Genomic DNA, 26903 nt, shown 5'->3' with positions numbered 1-26903 from the left:
CAGCCTGTACAAGCTGTTTCGACCACCTTGAACTGGTTTTACTTGGATGTTTCCAGTAGGACTGACTGTTGAGACCATTGATTAGAGGACAATTAGGGTGGACTTTAGATTAATGTTGTTAAGAATGTTTAAAGTTGTTTGCATTGCATCAATATTAAGCTTGTTTGTGAGAGTTTCTCAGTTCCATCCCATCGAGTTTTGATGGTACGGATGCTCAAGTGCCTGTTATCGACAATGAGCACTTGTCTTGACCGTTTTGTCAAGGGGGTTGAGAATGAACTTGTTGACTTTGGTCTCATAATCAGTTTGGCTCCAAGTGGAAAAACACAGAGAGATGTAATGTTATCTTATCCAGAGTTCAGAGACAGAGGAAGACAGGAAAGGAGGTTGGACTCCCAGATTTCTGCCTTTCCCTGGTAGAACTAATAACATGGGACTGATTCTTTCTCTGCATGCTGTGACTTCATGCAGACTGAACAAAGGCCAGCAGATCAAGATGCTAAAAACTGAAAAAGAATGAAAGAGTTAAGAAGATCAGATAAAGAGATGGAAGATGAAAAAACAAGATGAGGTTCAGAAAAATAGGATGAAGAGTGAACCTGTAATCTATGTAGTGACAACTTCTATGTACTATGTAGTAAAAACAAATATGATGCCAGTCTTTGTAAAGTAATACCGTACTGATTCAATTTGGTACATGAGTGCTGACTGACATGCTAGAATTTTTTGACAATTCAAATTTTGATATCATGATAATATGACCTTACTCTGCCAATACCATGGTAAAGTGATGATTACACGATGATATCATGGCACACAATTGTGCACACCATGTTCAATACATAAAATTGAAAATGTAACATATAAATTACATATCTTTTTTATTTAGTTGAATAAGATTTAATTGTATCATTTGATGTTAAATTTCCCACTATATATACAATTATTTTATTAATTAATAATTGTGGGGTACTTTGAGGTGTTTATCACTTAATGGGTTCCGTTTGGAAACATTCAGTATTGATATTATGGGAAATATTCAGTGACACAGAAGAACAAAGAAAGGGAATGGCAGAAATAAAGACATAAGAGTGCCATTTATGGCCACAGTAATAAAACAGATGGAGGACTGAGGAAACCAAACATTTTAACAGTTGTGAAGTGATTGACAGGTGATGAAATGATAGGGGACTGAATGAGTAGAGATGAGCGTGACAGAAAGAGAGCTGATTGGTGGACACAGAATCTGACTGGTGCTGATGGGTGGAGCGTGAGCAGCCCTACAGATACCACGCCAATGCGTGACCATGCGTGACCTCAGAGGGTTTTCCGCTGCACAGCATCCTTCTGGAAAACTTACACTCACTCTTCCTCCTCACTGTGGAGGCGACCGGTCAGGAATCCTCATCACGGCAGGATTGGGACTTTCTAACTCAGCGTTCTTACAAGGCATGCCAGCATGCAGCCAATCATAACAGCGGATGTCTTTAATCCCCGCCCACACCCAGCGCAAGCGATTACCAACTGACTGCTCATAAGCAAAACTTCAAAACAAAATTTCTCTTGGTTACCCAATGGGAGCTGAGGCCATTTTGGCTCATTGGCTCTTGGAGCAGCCACAGTTCCTTGCTGACCCATTGGCGGAGCTGTGGGAAATAATGCAATGTTTCGTAAATAGAAAAAAATAAATAAATAAGAGAGAAAAAGTGAGCAGGCATCCCCAGCAAGGTTCTTGAGAGGGAGAGAGTATTAAATGTCTTTACTGTGAGCATGACTTCGATTGACTGCAATAAAACCCTGTATGAAAGAAGAGTGCAAACAGAAAGAGTGAGGGAAAATTACCAAAAGATGTCTTGGGACCTCCATTAACGCCTGTGTTTTTGGGCGATCCTGGCTGGCTTATGTTGGGGATACCTAGAAAGAAGATTGTGAAGGAGAAAACCAACACAAAACACTTTCAAACAGATAGGGGGAAAAGAACAGTACTGAATGTAGTTTGAACCATTTTACACATGGACTGAAACAATCTGTCATGATTTACTCTTACTTACTTGCAAGTACTCATCTAGCATACATTGACCAGGATTTGTCAAGCTATAAAAAGGCATATCAAGATTTAAAAAGATAAGCACCTTTAAAAAAACCCCCAAAAGTTCAGCTTAATTAGAGACAATTATAAGTTACAAATAAGCATTTTGGTAGATTGCTTCCCAAGGAGAAAACATTGTCACCTTGCTATCAAAACATTGCTTTGCTTGTGTGAGTTCAGTTAAATTTCAGTTGCCAGTTCACCTAAATTTCAGTTAGTTACCACATGAATATTAAAAGTGCCCCTAAACTACTTTTCTTGATATTTGATAAAGGTGCTTTGTTTTTAAAGTTTGACAGCCCATCATTATATGCTTTTATTGTATGGAAAAGAACAGTGTGCATTCTTTTGTGATCCACAGAAGAAAGTAAGTCATACGGGTTTGAAATGAGATTAGGGTGAGTAAATGATGACAGAATTCTCTTGTTTTCTTTACAACACAAGGGGCAATTCTTAAAAGTAGTAGTTGATGGTCTTACCATGTCGAGGGAACAGACTGCTGTGAGGTCCAGCCTGTAAAAAGAGGGTTACACACATTTTTTTTCTACCCTCTTTAAAAATTAAGTGTAGAGTGAAAAGACACAGAACAGCGTTCTGTCTTCATATCATGAAAAGAACTCTACAATCAAGGTCTCTCCACCGTGTCTAAAGTGTTCCTGAAATGCCCTGACAAGCATGTATTATTTCTTGCCTCTGCTGAGAAGATTGAGTACCTTACACACATACAACAACTGGATTCTTGACTTAAGAGATTGAGGATATGTGAGAAAGAGTTTGCTCGCAGGCACAATTCTTTATGTCCTTGACAGTTCATAAATAGACCAGAAAGCACAACAAACTTAGAAAGGCAACCTTGCCAAAGCATGGTGGGAGACCAGCTAACCATCTCAAGCAAGCTTAGACCCGCAAACCAGGCTTGTTTAAACTGCTTTTTTTTCAGCAGGGATGGAAGACAAAGGTCAAAAAGTTGATAGATAATAGTGCTAGCTTTATATTATTTGCTTATTTTTAAATATTTACATTTTCTGAGGTTGTACAAAGGGGTTATAATGTGGTTATGATGGTGTTTTCAGGTGTCATCGCCTGTTGGTTACTCTTTACTTAAATCAAAAGTTTCCACCCCTAAAATCTCTATGATATTCTGGTTGGATTGTTTTTGTGACCGCTGTGTTTTTTTTTTTTTTTTTTTGCACCAATGCCTCAGAATGCCTTTTGCCAATGAACATGGTTTGAATTAAATAACGGAGACATCACACAAACTCTTAAAGTTGTGCATGGCATGTGGTTTTGCCTGTTAAAGTCATGGTTGACAGTCCTTTACACTATGTAAAAATTTTGTTATGAAACAACACTACATACCAAGGTATTGACAAGGGGTCTGTTCGGCTTGTAGGTTATCTGGAAGTTTTTGTCTGGAAACAAAACAGTGGCAATGCAAGTTAGACTTGATCATCTTTCAGCTTCTCAGTCAAAACCTTGAATGGATGTTTAGGGTATCTGTTACCTCCCATGTTGGTGTTGTGGATCACTGGCTTGCTCCACATTCCACTACGGTCGTCTTTGTTGGATCGGACGCCGAATTCATAGGGTGTGTTGGGCTTGAGGTTGTCGATAACAGTATCAGAGGTGGGGCAGGTTTGGTAGATCCACTTCCTGTTCCTTTCTCTATAGCGGATGGTGTAATGCCTGGTTTAAAGACACAATGGTTGTTAAAAAGTCTCACAAGTCATTTGTACTCCTTTTTGGCTAGTCATAATCAATCATATGTACTGTAGGGCTGTCAATAGATTATTTTAACCGCACACCTATCGTGAAATTAAGCATACACCGTTTATCTTGTTCAAGACGTTAATTTTGTCATCATTTGATAGTAAAGTAAACCATCAGATTCAAGGGTTATTCTCACAACTGTATTTTTCTGCAAGCTTTTTTCAAGGTAAATTTCAAGGTCTTTCCAGAAATAGACACTTGGAGATTTCAAAAGAACAACAAATAACTAAATGATATAAAGAGTCCATATAATTCATAGATTTATGCACTAACATCACCCATTAAAAACATTACAGTAAAAAACAACAACAACAATGCATCAGCAAAGAGCTTGTTTACATTTTAGACAAGTCAAGTTGTGATACCTAACAGGCTTGTGAATCAATATAACGGACTTAAACATGCTTAATGTACGACTCCTGTATAAAAACTTTAGCACTTAAGACATTGGTTTGGTTTATCCCGCCGAGAAACATAGTTTGCGTATCATCTGGCCACACAGTAGTGGGATGTATGGACATTCCTTTTTGTCTGTATTTCACAAAGCGCAATGCTTTCTCCTCAATCACCCTTCTGGAAAACAATCACAGAATATGACAGATGCAAACGTGCAACGTGAGTCTATTCTCTCTGCCATCTCTGATGTAATCAGCCTGGTTTTCTTTATCAGCACTGGTTTTGGTCTGATTGTTTGAATCGTTCACTTATTCAATAATGGAACTGAAAACAGTCCCAGAGTTTAACAGTTTAAAAGTGTTCTGATTGCAAACAGGGAAGTGCAATCAGGTTAAAGAGTTTAAATAGAAATTTCTGAGGATTTTGTTAAGAATTTTTAAATTAATCGCATGAGTTAGCATATTAATGTTGACACCCACCCCCAATACTTAGTAAACTGGTTTTCTGTCACCACAGCAGTTCTCAGACCTTAAACAAAGGAGCTGATGTTAGGTTTATAAAGAGCACTGGTACACGTCTTTAGCTCCCAACTGTTTTGGTCCAGGTCAACATTTCCAAATGCCTTTCCAAAAGTTTCCCCTTAACAGAGCGCACATATTTCTCTATAAGAAACCCAGAGCGATTTAGGGAGGCTGAGTGCGTCCCAACAGTGCCTGTATCCTCAAAAAGCATTTAAACATGTAGACACACACTACACCTGCAGTGGCAGGAATCCATATCCTACACATTTTTTTTCCCTCTGCATAGAAAAACATCACACTCATTGAATGGCTCTCTCGGTTGCAACATAAATTCAGTATCCTGTCAGTGCAATGAGAGCATTGCATAAAAACCTGCACTGCGCTGCAACGCTTCTGAAGATGGGACCCCTAAATACTGGAGACAGGGTGCCATGATATTTCATTATCTGTTTTCCCCATGTTTTCCAGGTTAAATGGCCCCTAAATATGAAGTGGAGTAAATTAAGTCTTCCTCAGGGATTTGGGACACTCATATGGAACATGTTGGTGAAGGAAAAAGTAAAATCCAGATGTTGTGAGTGTAACTCACCCGTCCTCCAAGCAGTCGTTCATGATGTTTCCCTCGTAGGGTGTCTTTAAGTAGGTTCCCCAGGATAGTAGCACAGATGTCGGCGTGACAGAATCGATCACCAGGTGAAGAGGTTTGTCCAGGTTCACCTTACCTGTTACAAACCGGTAATCCAATTTAGCAGTGGAATATGTTTTCTAGGTAATGCTAAGTAAAGGTTTTCAAACATTCCCACTGGTTCAATATCACACCTGTTGCATATTTTCCACTAAACATATCCTGTCATGGACTGTTTTTTGATTGCCAATACTTAATTAAAATGAAAAAAGTACCTGTGCAATGCTTCTTCACATCATTGGTTGGGATGGGCTGAACAGCCACCAGATACTTGGGCTCAGCATCTGTGAAAGCAAGCATCTCAAGTTATTTGGGAGTTCAAAGAAAACCATGAAAAGGGCAATTTCATGGTGCAATGCAAGTTCCTTTTAATGAACTTCCGGACAACAGAAACTAAATAAGCAAGACAAGAAATGTATAGGAGTCAACAAAAGGAAGACCCCTGTGTGTCAAGGTTAAGTCTCATAAAATTTGATGAATTTACCTTTTTATGACATGAAAAGGTTGATAAGGTTGTAAAAAAAATACATTTTACTTAAAAAAAATGTTTTTTTCAAAACAATTGTTTGTTACACCAGATGTCCACACAACACATTAAATTTAATATTGTGTTTAAAATGGTACAATAAGAACTTTTTGTAGATAGAGAAAAGATTCAACCTTTTCTTTATCTTGTACACTGTTATTTGTCACTGACACAATTCCAAAAGATTCTAGTGGACGTTTATTTAGTACAAAGTCTCGAGGTGAGTAATGTGAAGCTTTTCACACAGTTTAATAGCACTGTGATGACAATGGTTTGCTAAACATCTGTGTTTCCAATGTAACCGAATTAAACAGCACATTTGCCAAAATTTGATTTGTTGGGGTGATAAGTTTGTTATTTATGCCTTTCTAACAGTTATGAATTTGTACACAGGAAAACTCATTTAGACAGAAGAAAAAAAGAAGAAGCCCATTAGGGTGTACAAAATGTGCCAGTTCCAAAGTCCACAACAATCTGGACATTTATGAGTGCATGTGCATGTGGCATGTCAGGTTGGGACGACGCCAATAATTGCTTTTGCCTTTCGGCCATCTGTTGTGCACGTGTATCATATTGAAATCTCAGCACACACTGTAAATTCAAGAACAATGATCCCTCCGTCTGTGGCCAATATTGAATAATGATGTGACTGTGTGTTCCTCTGCTGAATTGCATAGGTAAAGAAGCCAAAAACTCAGAGGCCCTTCCTTTTGGAACAAACAATTCTTTGTTTGCAAGTTTCTGGATAAGGGTATAAGCATTGATGTATAATTTTGTTCCGCTTGCATCAGTGCTTTTCATTGTGGAGAACTTCAAAGGCTTTGACTCTTAAGATCTTGTCCTCTACAATCTTAAATCACATGTTGTTTGTCATCAACACTAGTGCCCAGAATTGGATTTTTAAGGATGTTAAGATTCTGGCGGACACTGATGAGCAGATAATTATTTTCATGTTAGGGCCGATAAGTACGGAAGCTTGTTTCTACCATGGAATTTTATGGATAATTGTGACTTATCTTACAATTCTGACTTTTTTTCTCACAATTGTGAGATAATAAACTCGCAATTTTGACTTTCTTCTTGCAATTTCAAGTTTACATCCTGCAATTCTAACTGAGATATTAACTCGCAATTGTGAGTTATAAAGTCCAATTCTGAGGAAAAAAAAAAATAGGGCTTGGGACCTATATCAAAGATGCAATATCAAAAAATTATCCGATGACCAATATGATATCAATAAATCCACAAGCAACTGAAGTCTACCTGCAGAAGCAAAATTAAGCATCTGGCATGAACCCTTTGGCTTGAGGGTCCCTCTCACCTGGCCCTAACCTACTGTACTCAAAATGAATTCTGGGATTGTAGCTCCTGGGAGATTGATGATGAATGGACAACACAGGAAGTTATTTTACAGACACAAAATTGTTGTGGTTAGTCTTACTGGGAGTAATGTCCGACCTTTTTACCTTGTCAAATGTGATCTGTGGCTTTTTTGTTGACAAATGCTGTGGTTACCAAAGCTTTAACAAATAGCATTCATTTTGAGTTTAATTACAGTTTATGCTTTCAAATAATGGAAGAGTTGGCGCAAACATAGGTGTGCAAATCAAGACGGTGGTTTTGTTGGGTTAAGGAATCAACCATTTGTGGTTACTCCTCCATTCCCATGCTAACCCACAAAACAACATTAGTGATTGTTTTGTGGGCTTCCATCAGGCTCTTGAGCGAAATAACAGCTGAGTGTGGTTATACTCTAACTCACCAATCTCGGTCTCATAGGGTTCCCCGTTTTCTGGAAGTTGGATGAACTGTTTGGAGAACATGCTGGAACCATAGCCTAAGATGTAGCCCTCCAGTTTGATGTCAGGGTTGGGACGAACAAACTTCAAAACTATGGTATCCCCAGTGGCGTTGATCCGAACCTTCATATTCTGTCTTCTTACTGTGCGGAGGAAAAAGCAGTGTTTGTAATATTTTAATTGGCTTAAGAAACAGTGCTGCAACTCTTCAAACACTCTGTTTCTTTGTTTGACATTCAATGGCAGGAATAAGGAAATGCACAGAAATAGTGACTTTCAGAACACGGCAATGAATAAATGATTAATTACTTAAAGAGTAAAGAGTAAGACATTATGTTTCCCATGTGTTGGATGGGATTTGTGAATTTATGGGGTTTCCTGATTTATGTGGCCAAAGGGGGGAGAAGGAGTGTACTTTTGAGAAGTGCAAAAGTGTGTGTGCCATGAAAATATTCGTCGAGGTAAATCAAGGACAATTGCTTTCACAGTTGAGCTCCTCATCGCCTCACTCAAAGCACAGTAGCATATGGACCTCCAATATTCCACCCATTTACCCAGCATTATATTTACCAGAGAATTATGAGGCTTTGTACAGTTTCAGAATATGACACTGACACACATTTAGTGATTTGATAATTTTCTTTTCATACCTGCGCCAAGCAATTCATTATAAATTTACTCCTTTTATACCAGCGTCATCTTTCACTGCCATTTCATTGGATCATTTTCAGCATGGAAAATGTTTCGAGTCAGTTTCAGGCCCGTTGTAAAACCAATAAGCCACCAGGCTGGGTTGAGATTTTTCCGCTTCCACCTTTTTCCCATCAATCAGAACTATTTAACGATTATGCTGAGTTAAAGAGGCCACGAAAAGTCCTCCTTAAACTGATTTAAGCTGGTTGGTCTCGGCCTTTGGAAAGTGATGTGTGTATTTTACTTTATAAGTAATTGCAAGCTTGGCAGGTCAAGCTCATCGCCCCAATTTGTCAATCACAATGAAGCACCAATAATCAGGCTCATTAAAGGGACAGTTCATCCCAAAAATGAAACTTCTGTCATTATGTCACTCCCAAATCATTTGATGTCAGTAGAGCAAACTATTTAAAATTCTGAAAAATCTTCACAGCGACATTTCATAGTGACCACCAAAAACCACCATAAAAGAACAGCATTCCACCAATTTTCCTTAAATCATTTCACAGCTTTGTGTGAGAAACTTTAGTAAGCTGTTAATAACTGCTGTAATTAGATCATTGATTCAATGAGTTGAAAGCAAGAACTGGATCAGTGAAAGAATATTTACTTTGAGCCTATTCTTTTGAATGATCTAGTTTATCCATTCATGAATGAATCAGTCAGTCCGGCTTGTGAAATGGATAAACATTTGGCATGAAAGAGCAGTCTAAATGAATAGATATGTATTAATTATTCCTGTTCTTGAGTTCAACTCATTGATTCAGTTACTATCATTCTAGAGTTAACTGCTCACCAGAGGGGAAGATTTCCAGTAAATACTGACTTAAATGTGGGATTTCCTGACATAAAGCTATTGAATGACTTCAGAAGACTTAGGACCCTTAGCCTGGGAAAACCCAGACAACTTCCGGCAAATTTAGATTTGCTTTGGAAGTTAGTCTGGCAAAGAGCTCATTCAAACCCATTTCCAATCCGTCGAAATCGTGGCACCAATCAGAAACGTTGGAGCGGGCTTTACACGATGACGACAGCGCTGGGATTTTGAAGCAGATTTTGTAGCCTACATTACAAAGATGGATGCTGCCATCGAACATCACTCATTCGAATCAGCTATCGCATCTGTTGTAAGCGATTTGAACGTTTCCTTTTTGTTAAAAACGATCAAAGAGCAACACTCGGAGATGTTTCTCCGCCGGCCGCTGCTCTGCATACGTAATCTCCTTCATCGCTCTAATTGGTTTTAGTTCTACCCGCGACCTCCGTTGGTGACGCCCCTCTGGAAATGATTTGTCTATGATGCTTTGCCACACCATAACTCAGTTACAACTGAGAATGGTCTGGTTTTAACCAGGCTATAGGGCCCTATTTTAACGATGTGAAAAGCATCAAGCACAAGGCCCAAGTAAATTTGTGGGTGGTTCTTGGGCACTGTTGCTATTTTACTGGCGGGATAAATGACTCTCGTGCCCGACGCAAGTTTAAAAGGGGTTGGTCTGAAATAGCTTCATTATTCATAGGTGTGGTTTGGGCGTAACGTGAAATAAACCAATCAGGGCGTCATCCAACATACCCTTTAAGAGCAGGTGCGCATGTTGCATGCCGGATTGTTATTATTATGACGTATTAACCAGACGCACAGGAGCATTCAAAGCCGAGGAGACCGACGTTCTTGTCATACAATAGAAGTGACGTTGTATGGGGATGGGAAAAACCCCCACAAATCAGCGTCGGTTAAACATATCCATATGTGTCTTGCCACTATTGGGCAAATCCGTCTGATCCGTCATTAAATAGCCTGAAAAAAATGGGTAATTGTTAAGCTAGATTTAGGCCTACATTTTTTTACATCTACATGGACACCACAAAATGATTTCCCTCATGTGTTTATATGTTTCCTTATTGTAATGTATGATTTTCAAAAATAAAAACTGCTGCATCTGGGTTGATGAGAGAAGGAAAGTGTATGCGCGTTGTGCACCCGCTACATTATGGCCAAGCATGCGCGCTTAAAATAGCATTATGAACAACGCGCAACGCATCACTGACTTTAAACAAGGTTTTTTCTGGTCAGTAGCGGAATTGTTTTCTGGAACTGCAAAATAGCACAAGCCGAAACACGCCTCCTTTTTGCGCCGACCTGCCCTGGGAGCCCAAGTTAATTTCCTACCGGCGACGTGCATCAGGAAAAGCCCGCTTTGTGCGGGTGTAAAATAGGAATGATAAATGCGCCAGTGTACAAAGCCATTTGCGCCAAGTGCAAGATATGGCCCTTATAGTACATGAATTTGGACCTTTTTTTATGATACATTTAAAAATAAATAAATTTGGATGTGAATCACTATGAACTGATTTTGTTTGGAAATAAGCTGCATAAGATTTGTTTTCATTGCAAGATTTTTGTGTTTCCAAACTGTCTAAGCAGACACCTTTCAGATCCCACAAGCAGAAAGGTGGAACATCTACGACATGATTCAGTAACTCGTCTTCTTAATCTTTAGAAATCAGTTAAACAAACAAGTTGTGGAAGTGTGTGTGGTCAGGGAAGCTGCAAGGGAAAAATACACACTTCTGAATCACTGGGATCATTGTAAAATAAACTCCTTAATGGAGAGAACTTTAAAATGAACTCTTCTTTAGGTGTTTTTTACATTACAAAAATGTACTATATCACTTTGATAAACTATAATTAAAAGGCAGGCACAGTCTTGTTTCTTTATCAGATGTCTTTTTTAGTTGCTAAATCGTGTCAATGTAGCTTTAGATTGGGGCCAAGGCTCTGAGTCACGGACAGGCTGGACACTTGCGGTTGAGTGGTGTTGTTGGTTTATCTGTTCACACCAGCTTGTCACCACAGAGGTTTTAAAAGCCGTAGCTGAGGGATTTTCCGTTCCCAAAATGTAATAGCTTTACATCTGACAAGAATCGTAAAATGTCGATTTGCAGTTACAAGAGTTTTACCATACCAGTGGAGAAGGGCTGGACAATGGTTTAACCTCTACGGTCAAGGAAAAACACAATCACATTTTTCAGGGGAACATGCTGGTCAAATCATGCATCATTTTGAAAGGCTCAGAGTCTGAAACACATTCTTATTACAAAATGAACAAGCCAAAACATTTAAATGAAGTTTTGTTAATAACTAAGTTCGGGAGGAGCACGTTCAGATAATTAACACGAGTGGACGGCAATCAGCAACCAATGATAAGAGGGTATATATAGACTCAGCAGTCTTACCTCGATCCATTGGCAGTTTGCAGCATTTGGCCATGTCCGAATCTAGCTCTTCCTGTTTTCGATAGAGAATCTTTCGTCCAGAATTAGGAATCTTTTCCGCAACCCGGTATCATCCCATGGGCGTCAGGCCAAACAAACGGGTCATCGCCACCCCGGGCGAAACATCCGCAATCTACTTCCGCGGTATCTTTAAACCGGACCATTCAATAATTCCTGCCATAGAGATATGGACAAGGCAATGCTGCCATCTTAACGCAAAGGAATGGACATTCCTCCAGCGTCGGCCGTCGCAACAGGCAGTAAGTAAGTTAAGCCACGCTGCAGATCCAGTCCCGGCTGATCCACACTCTCAAACATCTGCCGGGTCAACTCTGTGAGTGCTTAGCTGAAAACTTTCGCGTCCCTGATTGAACTTCGCATCGCTTCAATCGTTGAATGTCGAGCATTTACGCTATCCGGATACTAATTGTGATCGATATAAATAGTTTCTGTACAATGATTTGCGTTCCTTAAACGCGATGCTTCTTTATGGCGTAAAACTCACACGTAAACAGTAGGGCTGGGAATCGATTCTAAAGAATTGATTCCTCGATCCCAAAAAGAATCGATTCCTCGATCCGAGGCGTTAGGAATATAGAGTCGATTCCAAAGCTAGGAATCGATTCCATTAACAGGAATCGACTCCTCTTTTAAGATTTCAGAAGTTCAGACCAATTCTAACCCGCAGCTTCACCATTTGGTTTACTAATCCAGAACGAACAAATCGGCAGGGAACCACCCTTAGAAATGACAAATAAATAAATGAGAAACAACGGAGCTTTTACACTAGGCTTGTTACGGTGAAATGCCATATATGGTTTGTATCCTGTGTTTGCAGCGGTCCGAGCGCATTTGTCCCCGACGCCCCCCGCAGCGTGGGTCCGGTTCCACACCCAATTTAATTCTATCGAACCTTGGTGCGTTCGCGTGCATCTTATGTCATTGCAAACGTGCACGGCGCTCGATGGAAAGCAGAACGTGGGTAAATATTGTGTATTTACTTATTTATTTTTAGTAAAATTGCTTCTACTATGCGCAGTTAAGTGAACAATACAGGTTTATTGTACGTGTGTCGCATAAGGTGGTTTTCTGCTGCTTGCAAACGGACCCGTAAGAATACAGTGGATTTACAAATATGTTGCTCTGATTCCACGTGCAATGCTCGAATACACTGCAGGCTCACTCTCGCTCGTATCCAGGGTAATTCCTCAACACTATCATCCCTTACTCATTTAACTGAATACATCACAATAAGCTAAAACGCATGCACAGGATACCTTATTTCCTGAACAAGGGCGCACCCGAGTCCGTGCTGGGTAGTCAGTACTACCACCACCTCCTCCAGGTAGTCTCGGGTCCGGTACCCCAGTGCGCACCCGGTTCCCATAATGGCGTTCACATTAGCGATTTTTCATGCGAACCTTTCCCCGTTACGGACTTAACTGCCAGGGTGAAAGTTCCCTAAGCCATTTTGAAACGTTAATAAAGATGTGTATAATCCTGCAAAGATTAAATCGCCCCTTTTTTTCGCATCTTTGTTTGCGCTCAAGAAGATGATAATCGGCCAGCCAGGCCCCAATCTACTTCCCGCTCTTGCTCGGCTTCACACCACAGCTCATTTGCACAGGTACGTTTCTCCACTGCCCAGCAGTGACGTCTACTCTGCTCCCACTGAAGCTCTGTTTCTCCGGCTAATTTTCTATACTGCCCCAGCAGTGACGTCTCCTCTGCTCCCACTGGAGCTCTGTTTCTCTGGCTAATTTTTTCCACCGCCCCAGCAGTGACGTCTCCTCTGCTCCCAAAGGAGCTCCGTTTCTCTGACTAATTTTTCTACTCTGCCCCAGCAGTGGTGTCTCATCTGCTCCCACAGGAGCTCTGTTTCTCTGACTAATTTTTCTACTTTGCCCCAACAGTGATGTCTCATCTGCTCCCACAGAAGCTCTGTTTCTCTGACTAATTTTTCTACTTTGCCCCAACAGTGATTTCTCATCTGCTCCCACAGGAGCTCTGTTTCTCTGACTAATTTTTCTACTCTGCCCCAGCAGTGATGTCTACTCTGCTCCCACAGGAGCTCCGTTTCTCTGGCTAATCTTTTCTACTCTGCCCCAGCAGTGATGTCTACTCTGCTCCCACAGGAGCCGTGTTTCTTTCGGCTAATTTTTCTACTCTGCCCCAGCAGTGATGTCTCATCTGCTCCCACTGAAGCTCTGTTTCTCCGGCTAATTTTCTATACTGCCCCAGCAGTGACGTCTCCTCTGCTCCCACTGGAGCTCTGTTTCTCTGGCTAATTTTCTCCACCGCCCCAGCAGTGATGTCTCCTCTGCCCCCACAGGAGCTCTGTTTCTCTGGCCAATCTTTTATACTCTGCCCCAGCAGTGATGTCTCATCTGCTCCCACAAGAGCCGTGTTTCTTTCGGCTAATTTTCTACTCTGCCCCAGCAGTGATGTCTCATCTGCTCCCACAGGAGCTCTGTTTCTCTGGCTAATCTTTTCTACTCTGCCCCAGCAGTGATGTCTACTCTGCTCCCACAGGAGCTCCGTTTCTCTGGCCAATCTTTTATACTCTGCCCCAGCAGTGATGTCTCATCTGCTCCCACAAGAGCCGCGTTTTTTTTCCGGCTAATTTTCTACTCTGCCCCAGCAGTGATGTCTCATCTGCTCCCACAGGAGCTCTGTTTCTCTGGCTAATCTTTTCTACTCTGCCCCAGCAGTGATGTCTACTCTGCTCCCACAGGCGCCGTGTTTCTTTCGGCTAATTTTTCTACTCTACCCCAGCAGTGATGTCTCATCTGCTCCCACTGAAGCTCTGTTTCTCTGGCTAATTTTTCTACTCTGCCCCAGCAGTGATGTCTCATCTGCTCCCACAGGAGCTCTGTTTCTCTGGCTAATTTTTCTACTCGGCCCCAGCAGTGATGTCTCATCTGCTCCTACAGGAGCTCTGTTTCTCTGAATAATTCTCATATGAGCTCTGTTTCTCTGGCTATTTTTTCTACACTGACACAGCAGTGATGTCTACTCTGCTCCCACTGGAGCTCTCTTTCTCTGACTAATTTTCACTCGGCCCCAGCAGTGATGTCTACTCTGCTCCCACTGGAGCTCTCTTACTCTGGCTTATTTTCTACACTGCTATAACAGTGACGTCCCCTCTGCTCCCACTGGAGCCCTGTTTCTCTGGCTAACTTTCTACACTGCCACAGCAGTGTCGTCTCCTCTGCTCCATCTGAAACTCTTTTCTCTGGCTAATTTTCTTCACCGTCACAGCAATGATGTCTACTCTGCTCCCACAGGAGCTCCGTTTCTCTGGCTAATTTACTACACCGCCACAGCAGTGACGTCTCCTCTGCTCCCACAGATGCTCTGTTTCTCTGGATAATTTTCTACACTGCTCAAGCAGTGACCTCTTCTCTGCTCCCGCAGGAGCTCTGTTCCTCTGGCTTATTTTCTACACTGCTATAACAATGATGTTTTCTCTCCAGTACATCACCATTTAGAATTATTATTCCTGCTAAAACCCTTAATTGATTATTTCCTCTGTCCAGCAAGCTTGGTCTCCAAGCTAACGTCGCACGCATCAAAATTTATCCTCCAAGCGGTATCTCCCAGGACCCTTCAATCCTATATTACCGCTTGGAGGTAACATAAAGAAAGGAAACGATAAATATAACGTCTCTTATAACTTGCCTTCCCCCGATTTTTCTCTTTCCAATCAAATCTTTTATCTCCTATTAAAGGTTATTTGAGCGGCAATCCAGTTTTTCCCATAAACTGTCGTACGGCACTACTTCTGTGGAGTTAAACAATTCACAAACCCTGATTAAAGGGATCCAAAGATCCCAGCCCACCCGCCCCCGACTCCGGACACCCCATAACACTGGAAATTCTCATTAAATGTATTCGGCTTTCCGCATAAGCTACCAGCCCTTCAGTTCCACTCACACACTCAATGCCACGTTTAAATTACCCTTTTTCGTTTTTCTTAGACACTCAAAAAACCGCCATCACTTTATGAGCAGAGTGAGTGCTTTCCCAGAGGAGCCCTTACATTTTTCTCCTTCATCCAGCGAGCAGTTGGTCTCACAGCGGATGCAGTGTGAGAAAAAATCTCCTGGGCAAGCACTCAATTTTTCCACTTTTCAGTTTTCCTTCTTCCATCCAGCGAGCATCGGTCTCACAGCGGATGGAGTGAGAGCTTTCCCAGTAGAGCACTTAAAATTTTCTCTTTCATCCAGCGAGCAGTTGGTCTCACAGCGGACGGACATGAGAAAATTTCCTGGGCAAACACTCATTTTCCCCTCTTGTCAGGTTTCCTCTTTCCGTCCAGCGAGCATTAGTCTCACAGCGGACGGAGTGAGAGCTTTCCCAGTAGAGCACTTAAAATTTTCTCTTTCATCCAGCGAGCAGCTGGTCTCACAGCGGATGGAATACGAGAAATCTCCTGGGCAAACACTCATTTTCCCCTCTTGTCAGGTTTCCTCTTTCCGTCCAGCGAGCATTGGTCTCACAGCGGACGGAGCGAGAGCTTTCCCAGTAGAGCACTTAAATTTTCTCTCTTTCATCCGGTGAGCATTCGGTCTCACCGTGGACGAGAGTACGAGAAAATCTCCTGGATAAGCACTCATTTTCCTCTTTTCAGGTTTCCTCTTTCCGTCCAGCGAGCATTGGTCTCACATCGGACGGAGCGAGAAAATTCCAGGTAGAGCACTCATGTTTTCTCTTTCATTTCAGCGAATATTTGGTCTTACAGTGGATGCAGCGTGAAAACCTCCTGGACAAGTATACAACAACCACACCTTGTTCGCAGTCAACAAGGGCCATCAGTCCAGGCAGTGAGCCAACATCACGGGCCTCCCTGACCAAGCATCCAGGCCCCTTCTCGAGATGCCAGCCCGCCATTTCTTGGCACTCTTTGGGGGGTCTTTAGTCCGGCGGCTGTCCTCTGCTCTTTAGCCTTTTGGGGGGAGTACTCTGGGTTCGGGCAGAATTCCGAGCACGGAGCCCTCCCTCCGGACAGCACGCCAAATACGCATTGAATCTTACTCACTCAAAATTATATGTAAGTGTGAACTCGTGAAATGAAGTTTTGTTAATAACTAAGTTCGGGAGGAGCACGTTCAGATAATTAACACGAGTGGACGGCAATCAGCAACCAATGATAAGAGGGTATATATAGACTCAGCAGTCTTACCTCGATCCATTGGCAGTTTGCAGCATCCCTCCTCCACCCCTTCTCCACACTCCTAGTCCTGCACACTCCTCTTTCTAAAAAATCACTTACATACGGGGGGAGTACTCTGGGTTCGGGCAGAATTCCGAGCACGGAGCCCTCCCTCCGGACAGCACGCCAAATACGCATTGAATCTTACTCACTCAAAATTATATGTAAGTGTGAACTCGTGAAACTTTGATAGAGAGAAAAAAAAACATTTCACATTCCTAATGGATTCAATTACTTGACTAATAATATGTTTTTAGCCAAGTCATGTTGTGCACTTCACTTTGCAAAGTTATTATCATTCAGTAATTGGTATGTTTTGCACCAAAGTTCAATTGAAATTCTGGCTTCCAGTCACTTGGATTGATTCTTTCATATGTTTTTGAATACAAAGATTTGATGTTATACCTTAAAAAGCCAGAGACACAGAGGGAGGGCAAATAGTACAGATTTGGAGCGGGAAGCAAAGGGGGAAGGTATATCTCATTTGACACCACTGACAAGCGTAATCATGCATGCTCTTTCCTGGCTCAGATGTTGAATGATTTCCAGGTTCAGACTGATCAGCCAAAGACCAGCCCCAAGCTGTGTTCTGTCAGATACGGTTCGTTTTTAGCTTTATGCTGGAATATGGTCCAGTTTTATTATTGGATGTCTGGCACTTGTTCCACTTAAAACATAATTTACAAACACACTGATTTCTAGAAGGGTCAGTTTGATTTACAGCATTCCTCCTGGACTGAATCCATGCTACACAAGTTACTTGCCAAGTCTGCATTCGAAATCAGTCCAATTTATCAAATCAATCTCAAACGATTTCAGTTGTCCCCCCCCCCCCCCCCCCCCCCCTTCTGTTCAAGACTTTAAATAAGCAAATTCAAGAAAACTAAAACTGATTTGTGGCTTTACAATGAACGACCACCAAAGGGTTAGTTCACAAAAAAAAATGTTGTATTCTGTCACTATTTACTCACCCTCATGTCCTCCAAATCAAATCTGTATGACTTTCTTTATTTTCTTCAACGTCAGTTGGGTCCAAAGTTATTTTGTCATTGCATAGACAAAAACTGTTGAAACATTCTTCATTTGCAGACGAAAAAGTCATGCAATGGAACGACATGAGAGTAAGCATTCATTTTTGGGTGAACTATTTCTTTAAGTCAGCACTTTTCATGGAAAATTCAGAAATCTGGTCCTTCTGCAGAACTCCAGGCTCTTTTGCTCCCCATTAAATGACAAACATGACCCAAATATCCAAGAAGATGATTTAAAAATGGCACTAAACTTCAGAAGAAGCAAATCACCTGAGGGTGCAGGGGGAACGTAAATCTAATGTTTTCCCATACATCAGCAAATCATTCGTCTTTCAGGCACATTTACAACAGTCCTGATCTCTGCACTCAACAGCTGTTCCCATCTCCCCTTCACCTCCCAATTCCTTTCATCCACTCTGTCTTGTTCTGACTTTTCGGAGTAATTCATCTAGGCACATTTTGATATTATCAACCAGTATTAGTGGCATACAGACAACCCTTGATTGCTATCACCACTCCTAAACACATGCTCATTTCAAAATTCAATGTTTGTTTCCCCAATAACATTGGGCTGCAGTTCCCAGGGTGCATTGTGAACCTCTATGGCTTGCTTTTACAGTACAGCTGCCTGCACATGTGTTGTTACGTCTTTGCCCCACGGCAACTCGAAGTACAGTAACAAGTAGAAGCTATGTCTAAGTCGAGTGAACATGCAGACAGCTCAGACTGCTGTTTCCTTTTAAGGCGTCAATTATCAATTCATCACTCATGCTGAAAAATTTAAACTAGACTAAGATGGTTTGCTGGTTTTAAACTAGATTAACATGGTTAAGATTGGAGAGCCAAAATCTGCAGGACAGCAGCTCTCTAGGACCAGTCTGGCCAAGCTTGTCCAACCTGGTCTATCTGGTCTTCAAATCTGGCCAATCTTGTCCTACCCGGTTTAGCTGGTCTCCCGACTTGACCAAGCTGGTATACAGCTGTTTCACAGAAGTGGTCTCCAAGCAAAACGAGCTGAAAACTGCCCAAAACCACTGCCTGGTGCAAACCACACCAGGGCAATCAGATAAGCGTATTTCTTTTCAGCAAGAATGCGATATTTTTAAAATGTCTTCACTCTTGTTGAACTCATCCCCACCCAGTAATTTAAACTGTCTTTTTGTCCAGTCAACATCCATAAGGAAACAAAGTTAGCCAACAAAGTATAAACAGAGAAAGCTGCAGGGCTGATTGACTAGCTGTGATGAATGAAGCTCAGTACAAGAGAAAGGGCATTGAGCCAGCGCAGACATTCTTCCCCTCCGGAGATGGAGGTGATTTTTAATAGCTGATGAACGAGCGCTGATAGTGAACAGAGAGCTTGTATTACTAATGCCATTGCTAATCTGAGCACACATGGATGCTGTGGGCATGAGATCTTGCACAGAAACACGCCACATATGCACATACAACTCTAGCATTAAGAAGGATGGTGTTGGAAGATATTTAGACACAAATGCACTTTGCATGCACAAATGCATTCGCACATGCACTAGACTAGAACACACACAATCAAACACCATCATGGAACAGATACATACACACATACATGCACAATAGAAACTGTGATTTTGGCCAGCTGCATACACCATGAGGTAACCATTATCACTCTGTTTAAAATTTGATTTCATTTCACAACTAGCAAAGACAGAAAATCTAAGTGCCTGGCTGGTTTCTCAAGTTGGACTCTGGACAATGGCAGACAGATTGCACATGTCTAATTTTCCAGCACCTTTCAGGCTCCAGTTATCCTTTATTTTTTTTTCCCTCGCGCCTTTGCAGAGTTTGGCTTCGCCCCATCTACAATCATGTGAGACTGACTGCTGCATATAATTCCCATAATACAAACTCAGTTCTGCTCATGCATGTTCAAATGCACCTGCAAGTTCAAGATTTATTGCATGTTCTTAAAAATGAATGAAAATTAAACTTGATGACCAGTCCAAGGCAAGGCAGGTTAATGATAATGAAATTTCTCCTATAGGTAAAGCTCAGCACCTGCAACTCCAACAAGAAAATCTTTAACTATTACAATCCTAATTATGCGAGAACTACTGCAGAAATGCATGGCATTCTCAAACACAAACAGGTGCATCACAAAAATGAAACACGAGTGCCCCTTTTCTGCAAGCATGCGGCATCGTGGTGCTGAACTTGCCTCTGACTCTTTGCGCGGAGCTGCATGCGAGGAGGAGAATTCCTGCGAGCGTCAGAAGGAAGCCCAAGTGAAGGACAGTGCTGCCTGCCATGGTGCTCTGCTCCAATCGAGAAGGGATGCTGCCGGACTTCTCTAAGACAGTTGCTGCTGGTTCTTCTGCTTGAGTTGGTGTCAGGTCAAGACTTCTTGAGCTCACTGTGTGCCTCTGCTGAGTGATAGACAGTGCGAGGAGTCCTCTAGGATGTATAGTGATCAGGGAGGGAGGAGATTGCTGATGTGCGCCTCAATCACACCCACCTTCACAGATCCACACACAAACACACACGTGTGTGTGTATGTGTGTACGGTGGGGGTTAGAGGCATGGCTTTCATTTACTGGGCTTGCTCGACCACACACTCTCACTTTTTCTTCCATCAAGGATTTTTCCCTGCAGCTTGTGGGCGTGCATGTCTGTGCTTGTGCGAGGCTGTTTCCTCCAAAATCTGATTAGACCTAATACACGGACTTGGGGCACCCCTATAATTTCAAACAGCCTAAAGGGAGTTCAAGAAGGACAATGAATGATAGAGTATATGAGCATGGGCCGGCAGATGGCATATGCCTCTCTTGATCCAGTGATTTGACCTGGTGGAAAGTACAGTATCCCTCGATTTCATCATCACGGACAGAAGCACTTGTCTATCTGCGGCCATTGCTAACCGCTGCACATTACGTCTCGTCTAGAAGGGCATCCAGCCTCACACTCCTTGCCAAACAACTTCACCTCCAGGGACATAGGAGGGGTGGAAAGCGATTATAATGAAAGTGCTTCTAACACGTGCCACTGCATGCGACATGCAAATAGAAGCACTCGTTCCAGTGAGTCTCGTCTGACCCACAGGATGTGAACAAAGACATATTCATGAATCAAGCTGCCCAAAAATTATGCAACTACAGCGGCAGCCTAGCATGTGTCTCCTACTACATCATCAGTACAGAGCACCATAAAACTTGAGATCTACTTTAGAATGTCCTGTGCTCCGAGAGGAGTTATTTTAAAGAGCATTCCAAGCACAAAAACAACACCTACAACAACAAAAAAAAATACTAGAAAAGAAAGTACAATTTGGAAATCCACGCCCTATCATGACTCAAACAAAACGTCACTCATTTGCAGCTGTGGTCATGTCTAGGACTGCTTGCTTTACCAAAACAACAGTTTACAACAATGTGAGTTGCCAGAATCAACTCAACAGGCCGTGCGATGCCTCTGGCTAGAGCTTTAACCCCACATACATCTTTCTGGTGCATATATAAAAATGGGTTATACAGCTGGTACCACTCTGAGTCTCTGTGATTACCTTGTAAAGTCTTAATGAGTTACTTCAAAAGACCGAGCTGGATAGCGCTGAGGCTTGGACAAATTAGAGAAGACTTGTAGACCAGAATCAGGTCATTACAGCTTTGTTTTTCATACCTGGAAACATGTTGACCTGTAACCCTTCTTATGAACATGCTTCAAATTGTTATGCTGCCATTTAACTGCCTAACAATTGCTCAAGAGGTCAACCTTTCAACTGAGCAATGGATTTTGCAATGTTTCAGGTTGAATCGTGGTATGTCACCTTTTTTGGTTATAGAGTTCATTTGTAAGGACATCAAATACAAGCTACTGGACCAGCATGGACTGGTGGACCAGCATAGCCAGCATGTAAATCGTTTGAATCCTCATAGGTATTTGCGCACATACTCCAAAAACTGATAATGGACATGTGCCAATTAATACTAGACCTTGTAAATTCATCATATTTAAAATTATTTCAGTAGCACACGTTTGTTTTCTAGAATATCAAGAACTGTGAAATTTTACACATATTGGTATCGACTGCAGAAATTGTGTCTATACTACCAGAGGAACACACACATATGACACACGGTCTGCTCATGGCCTCTCCTGTTGCATATCAAGATGATGAGTGTTGAAACTACAGGAAAGACATGACGGGCTCCATGCAGTGTGTATGTCATAGAAATCATGGCTTATATAACAGCTTCACCATGCCTGGCCTGCAAATTGAGCTTCTAAGAAGGGAAAATCATTCTCAGCCTTACAATGCAGCCATTGTCTTTTAGCCTTGAGCAAATGGCATCAGTTTAAGGAGTGTGACGCGGCTCTATGAAATTGATCTAAAAAGGAAACAAACATTTAAAGCCTCCCCTCCAGCATCCCTTGTTATAGGTTTACAGTGTATAACAGCTTATATAAATGAGATGTTCCATGACCCAACTGTCAGGTTGAGTTGCCTTCTTCACAGGTATCACTGTCACTAATGCTGCTCAGGTTTGGGCTTGTTCCATTGTATTCCAATGGATGAGAAGTTAAAGCTGTCTTATTTATTTATTTTTTTCTCAGAACATCTGAACTGCATGGTCTATATTACTGCAAAAATGGCCAATGAAAATGTCACCTCTGGTTAATGGCAAATTTTCTGATTCTGGATTTTTTGGCACACATCAAGCAATTCCTCAGATTTCAAGGCCAGTTTGGTATAAAGATGTGTACATAGGAGCATTGTCAGTCCCATCTGTGAGACATTTTATGCTAAAATGAAGCCCGGCTCAAAGTGGCTCCAAATTACTACAGCAAACGTCCAAAAACACTCTCTACTGACTTTCACCAACAGACTCCAGACACTTGATTTACCCGTAAATGAATTCAACTAGAGAAAAGAGAGGTTGCGGAACTGACTTTTAAATGCTAAATATACCACAAAGCTTTTTTTATGGTTATACTTTTAAGGAAAGGAAAATGTACCTGTATATCGGTGCAAATGTTCAACTATTTATGTCAAAACTAGTGGTGGGCTGTTATCGGCGTTAACGTGAGACTCTTATCGGGCGATAAAAAAAATATCGCTGTTAATCTGTTCTCAAAGTTGGGTTGGGAGCTGGGTCTATATTACGCAAGCTATGATGACTTTCACTTTGATATTTTAGCGCAGATGTATACCTAGCCAAATTGCACTGTAGGGGTCATTTAATAGCAATATATTGAAACGTCTGTTTATCCATTCTCCCTAATAAAGGAGGCCAGACATTAGAAAAATATCAGTCTATGTGTTTTAAATTTAATATGAGGGTAATACACATCCGTGATGAACGTAACACATTTTTTTTAATTTTAATACTACCCACTAATACTAGATTCATTCCAATATTACAGTGAGATTAATCTAGATTTAAAATAGTGAATCTTATGCCCATCACTAGTCAAAACTTAAAAATGTTTTGCATCTGGAAAGGTTCTAATGTGCGTATTTGGCTTTATGTACACCTTCAAAACTGAAAAGCCACTGAAATTCCCTGCTGAGTCACATAAACCATAGTTAATTACACATCATCGCCCTCTGAGGAAAACACTCACCTGTTTTTTTGACATCCACTCATCATTTGCCTGCTCCTACCCTCCAGTGTTGTGTTTTCCTCTGACCCAGATGCATTACACTGATCACAAAGAGCTCCAGCATGTGCTCATGAACATTAACCTCTATTCTTAAACCATCAGTCATTGTATTCTATCTGCTGGAGTGGATTACAGAACATGCTCTTCAGCGTGTAACCAGCTGTTACCTTAGACATTACCATGGCCTGCTCATTTGAGCGAGGATTGGAACAGAACAGACTGTAACATTACAGCTGGAAGTTGTACATAAATAATTGCCTGTGAGCGGATGGTGGCCATGACAGGTTTATGTTTTGTTTTGGTGAATGAAAATGAGAGGACGGCATGGCCTTTGCAGGAACCAGCCAATGCTTGAATTGTATCATAGCTCAAAAGAATTTCCAAACCTTACTCCTAAATCAAATTTAACGAACCTAATAGCATACAGTAATAGAATGACATACAGTGATAGAATGAGTAATAGAATGACGTCATGCTGTTTTGTCCGGATATATTGATTTATTTAGATGAACAAACAATGCTATTATGTTTTTGATTTGTGGATTAAAATTAATTTCATATTCGGAGGGGATGGGGAGTTCTAAAATCAAAAATGTCAGAGTGAACTATTTATAATATTAAACTTCTATCCGCCAAATCAATGTCATGTGGTGTGACTTTTATATGTCATTCGCTGCTTTCTATTACCCTTCAAATTGTACAAATCGAAATTGCGAAAATTGAAAACGCCCAATGGAAACACGGCAATTTCGCAAAAACTCCCATATGTCATCACAAACAAACTCCAATGGAAACAGTTTTTCACATTTACAGGTCACCTGACGTATGAAAGTTGACCATTCTTTAAAGTCAGCATGAAATCAAATTTGACAAATCTTTTTATATGTAATATTGTAGTGTTTATTATAAATGATTTATCTGTGCACTTCATTAATTTTTTTTTTTAAATTCATGTACCCTTATAATCTTTAATCAAATACATTACCCCTCTCTCCCCCATCAAAACGACCTCTCTTCTATTTCGGTCACGTACAATGGCGAAAGGTTGCGTCCGATGAGGGTGCGGCTATCCGTGAACCGCCTCTCAGAGAATCACATTCAAATCTTCCTCCATTTTGTTTCCAACGCCCATTTTCCAAGGATCCAATCAATTCCCAAAGGACAAAATCAAGCCAATTTCAGAAGCTGATTCACTCGGATATACGTCACGACAAGGAAAAATGAAAATCTCAACTTCCTTTTCACGCCGACTTTAAAGATGTAGCGGTATGTTTGGATAGAAGTCGACACAGGATTTTCCTTGCCAGTAATGCTTGGATAACAGGCCTACTGTACGTCTCTGTCGATTAAAAATAATGGCTAGTGCAGACAGTGGCTCTATACATAAACCTACCAAAAGCCGTTGCCATGATGTTTGTAATGACTTATCGCAAGAGGTTTTAATCGCAAAACACTGATTAATGGAAACGCCGTGATTTTAAACATTTAGAAAGTATCGCAAAGTTTTGCACGAATCTGTAATGGTAACCATGTTACTGACTAGCATTGTTGGGGATAGTAATGTTACAATATATAGATTACTAAAAAAGTAACTAATTGTGTTTTTTTCATTTTTCTCACCTGGGATTGCTTTTATTTTGGCAAATGCAAGGGTCCTTTCAGACCAAAAGTGAAACGAATAAGCCTGAGGCTGAAGGAAATGCAAACTCACCCCTGTACAGTAGAGGGCGCAGCTCAAACAAACCTTTAAGCCGTACTTACATTCTAGACTGCAGAAGAATAGGATGGAGAAGAAAGTTCAACACTCTTACTCCATCAATAAATAAAAAATAATAAATACAAATGTGCTTATTAGTATTGTTGACCTCATCAATCGATCATCAAAGATGAGCAGCAAAGACAAGTTAATAAAGTGAGATCAATAATGTATATTTGTATTCGTTTTTAATTATTGTAGGTTTGTGTAATATTCTGAGTTGAGATGAGATGAATAAATGCCTGCTTACATTTAGTCTAGAACTAACCATCATATTTGCGTAGCCAATTTCTCTCAACATGGGGACAGGAGAGAGTCAGTCTATAAATGGCAAAACAAAGTAACTTGCCTTACTTATCTGAAAAAGTGACTCAGATATATTGTTGTAAATGTAAAAGTATTGTTACTTTAGTTACTCGCAATGTTTTACCCCAACAAACAAAATGTGTGATAGACTACTGATATTTTATTTTTATTTTGACAGCGCTGAAAATGCAGAGGCTCCTGTGCTCTCTTTCTTCGTCTTCATTAGTTTCCTAATAGCCTATCAGCTTTATATTGGCCGTCGACCACCCTGCCATTTAGTACATTGAAAAATCCATATTGTTTAATCACTTTCACTGACCCATGTATCAAGTAAAAAAAAAAAAAAAAAAACTTTTTTAAAGTAAAAAAATAAATCTATTTCATATCACCGATGAAAAATTTCATGAATGCCAGGCAAATTTATATGGGCAATAACCCAACAGCATTTTTAAAGCAAGCACCTTCATTTTTTCCCATTCTTGTCCCTTAATTCTTAGGGGGGTCAGGGAGCCCCCATCAGCTTAAACATTGGAAGGACCATCTGCACATCTGGAACTGGCTGAAGAGAAACGTCCAGGGCTCCTTTGCAGGAACGGCATGCTGGATATTTTCCACCTCTTTATATTTGCATGTCCTGGGGAAAAGACGATCATTGAGTGAATGTAGGTCAGAGTGCCTTTTAGTTCTGCTTTTGAGATCCAGATGAGACCTAAACCCTCTGGGGTTTAATGCCTATTAATGTTCTGGACATCTTGTGCATAAATGTGTGGACGTTACACGTTCCACATGTTCATGGTGGTGAAAGAGGCTGGGATGCATCAGACTTTAATTTCTCCCGCTTGAGGGGCCCGGCTCACACTGAGACTCTTAGCGCGCTTAACACTATAGACAGGAGTGTGCTCACTAAACCCACATGTGGGCAGATGACAAGACAAATTTCATGGAAGGGTGACATCTAAGACTTTTAAACAGCTTATACTATCAGCTTATATGTCTTCATTCTTAACCATTTTTCACTAAACACTGATCTGATACAATCTTTTGTATGCACGTTTCATTCATCCACAAAACTAGAGGTCGCTCTTGAGCCGTTATGACCTGCGAAGAAGAGCGATGTAACATCGTATGATGACATGAGGATATCAGTTCTTCAAGTGCCATTTATGAGCTATGTCCTAATTCGGAAGCTGCATCCTTCGA

The 26903-nt window shown here is 41.1% G+C and overlaps 1 protein-coding gene across 11 annotated transcripts in view; it reads right to left on the bottom strand.

Annotated features, from left to right (window-relative positions):
- The window catches only part of abi3bpb (ABI family member 3 binding protein b), a 34909-nt gene extending 14529 nt beyond the window's left edge, over window positions 1-20380 (bottom strand). For 5 of the 11 annotated variants that reach the window (XM_039695037.2, XM_039695029.2, XM_039695030.2 and 2 more), the window contains exons 1-8: window positions 7750-7943; window positions 5677-5745; window positions 5366-5498; window positions 3594-3775; window positions 3449-3501; window positions 2569-2602; window positions 1843-1914; window positions 1572-1646 (exon numbers count right to left, since the gene is read on the bottom strand). In XM_039695037.2, coding sequence (XP_039550971.2) covers window positions 1572-1646; window positions 1843-1914; window positions 2569-2602; window positions 3449-3501; window positions 3594-3775; window positions 5366-5498; window positions 5677-5745; window positions 7750-7915 — 784 coding nt within the window. In that variant the 5' untranslated portion in view covers window positions 7916-7943. Of the gene's footprint in view, window positions 1-1571; window positions 1647-1842; window positions 1915-2568; window positions 2603-3448; window positions 3502-3593; window positions 3776-5365; window positions 5499-5676; window positions 5746-7749; window positions 7944-20194 lie in introns of those variants that run through there. The other 6 variants (XM_089117251.1, XM_039695040.2, XM_089117258.1 and 3 more) reach the window with 3 other exon arrangements.
- Between the last annotated feature and the right edge of the window lie 6523 nt (window positions 20381-26903).

The sequence above is a fragment of the Pimephales promelas genome, chromosome 2, assembly GCF_988280905.1.
Source record: "Pimephales promelas chromosome 2, fPimPro1.hap1.1, whole genome shotgun sequence".
Classification (NCBI taxonomy): Eukaryota; Metazoa; Chordata; class Actinopteri; order Cypriniformes; family Leuciscidae; genus Pimephales; species Pimephales promelas.
The sequence above is the reverse complement of the archived record's forward strand: the minus strand, read 5'-3'. Positions and strand labels throughout refer to the sequence as shown.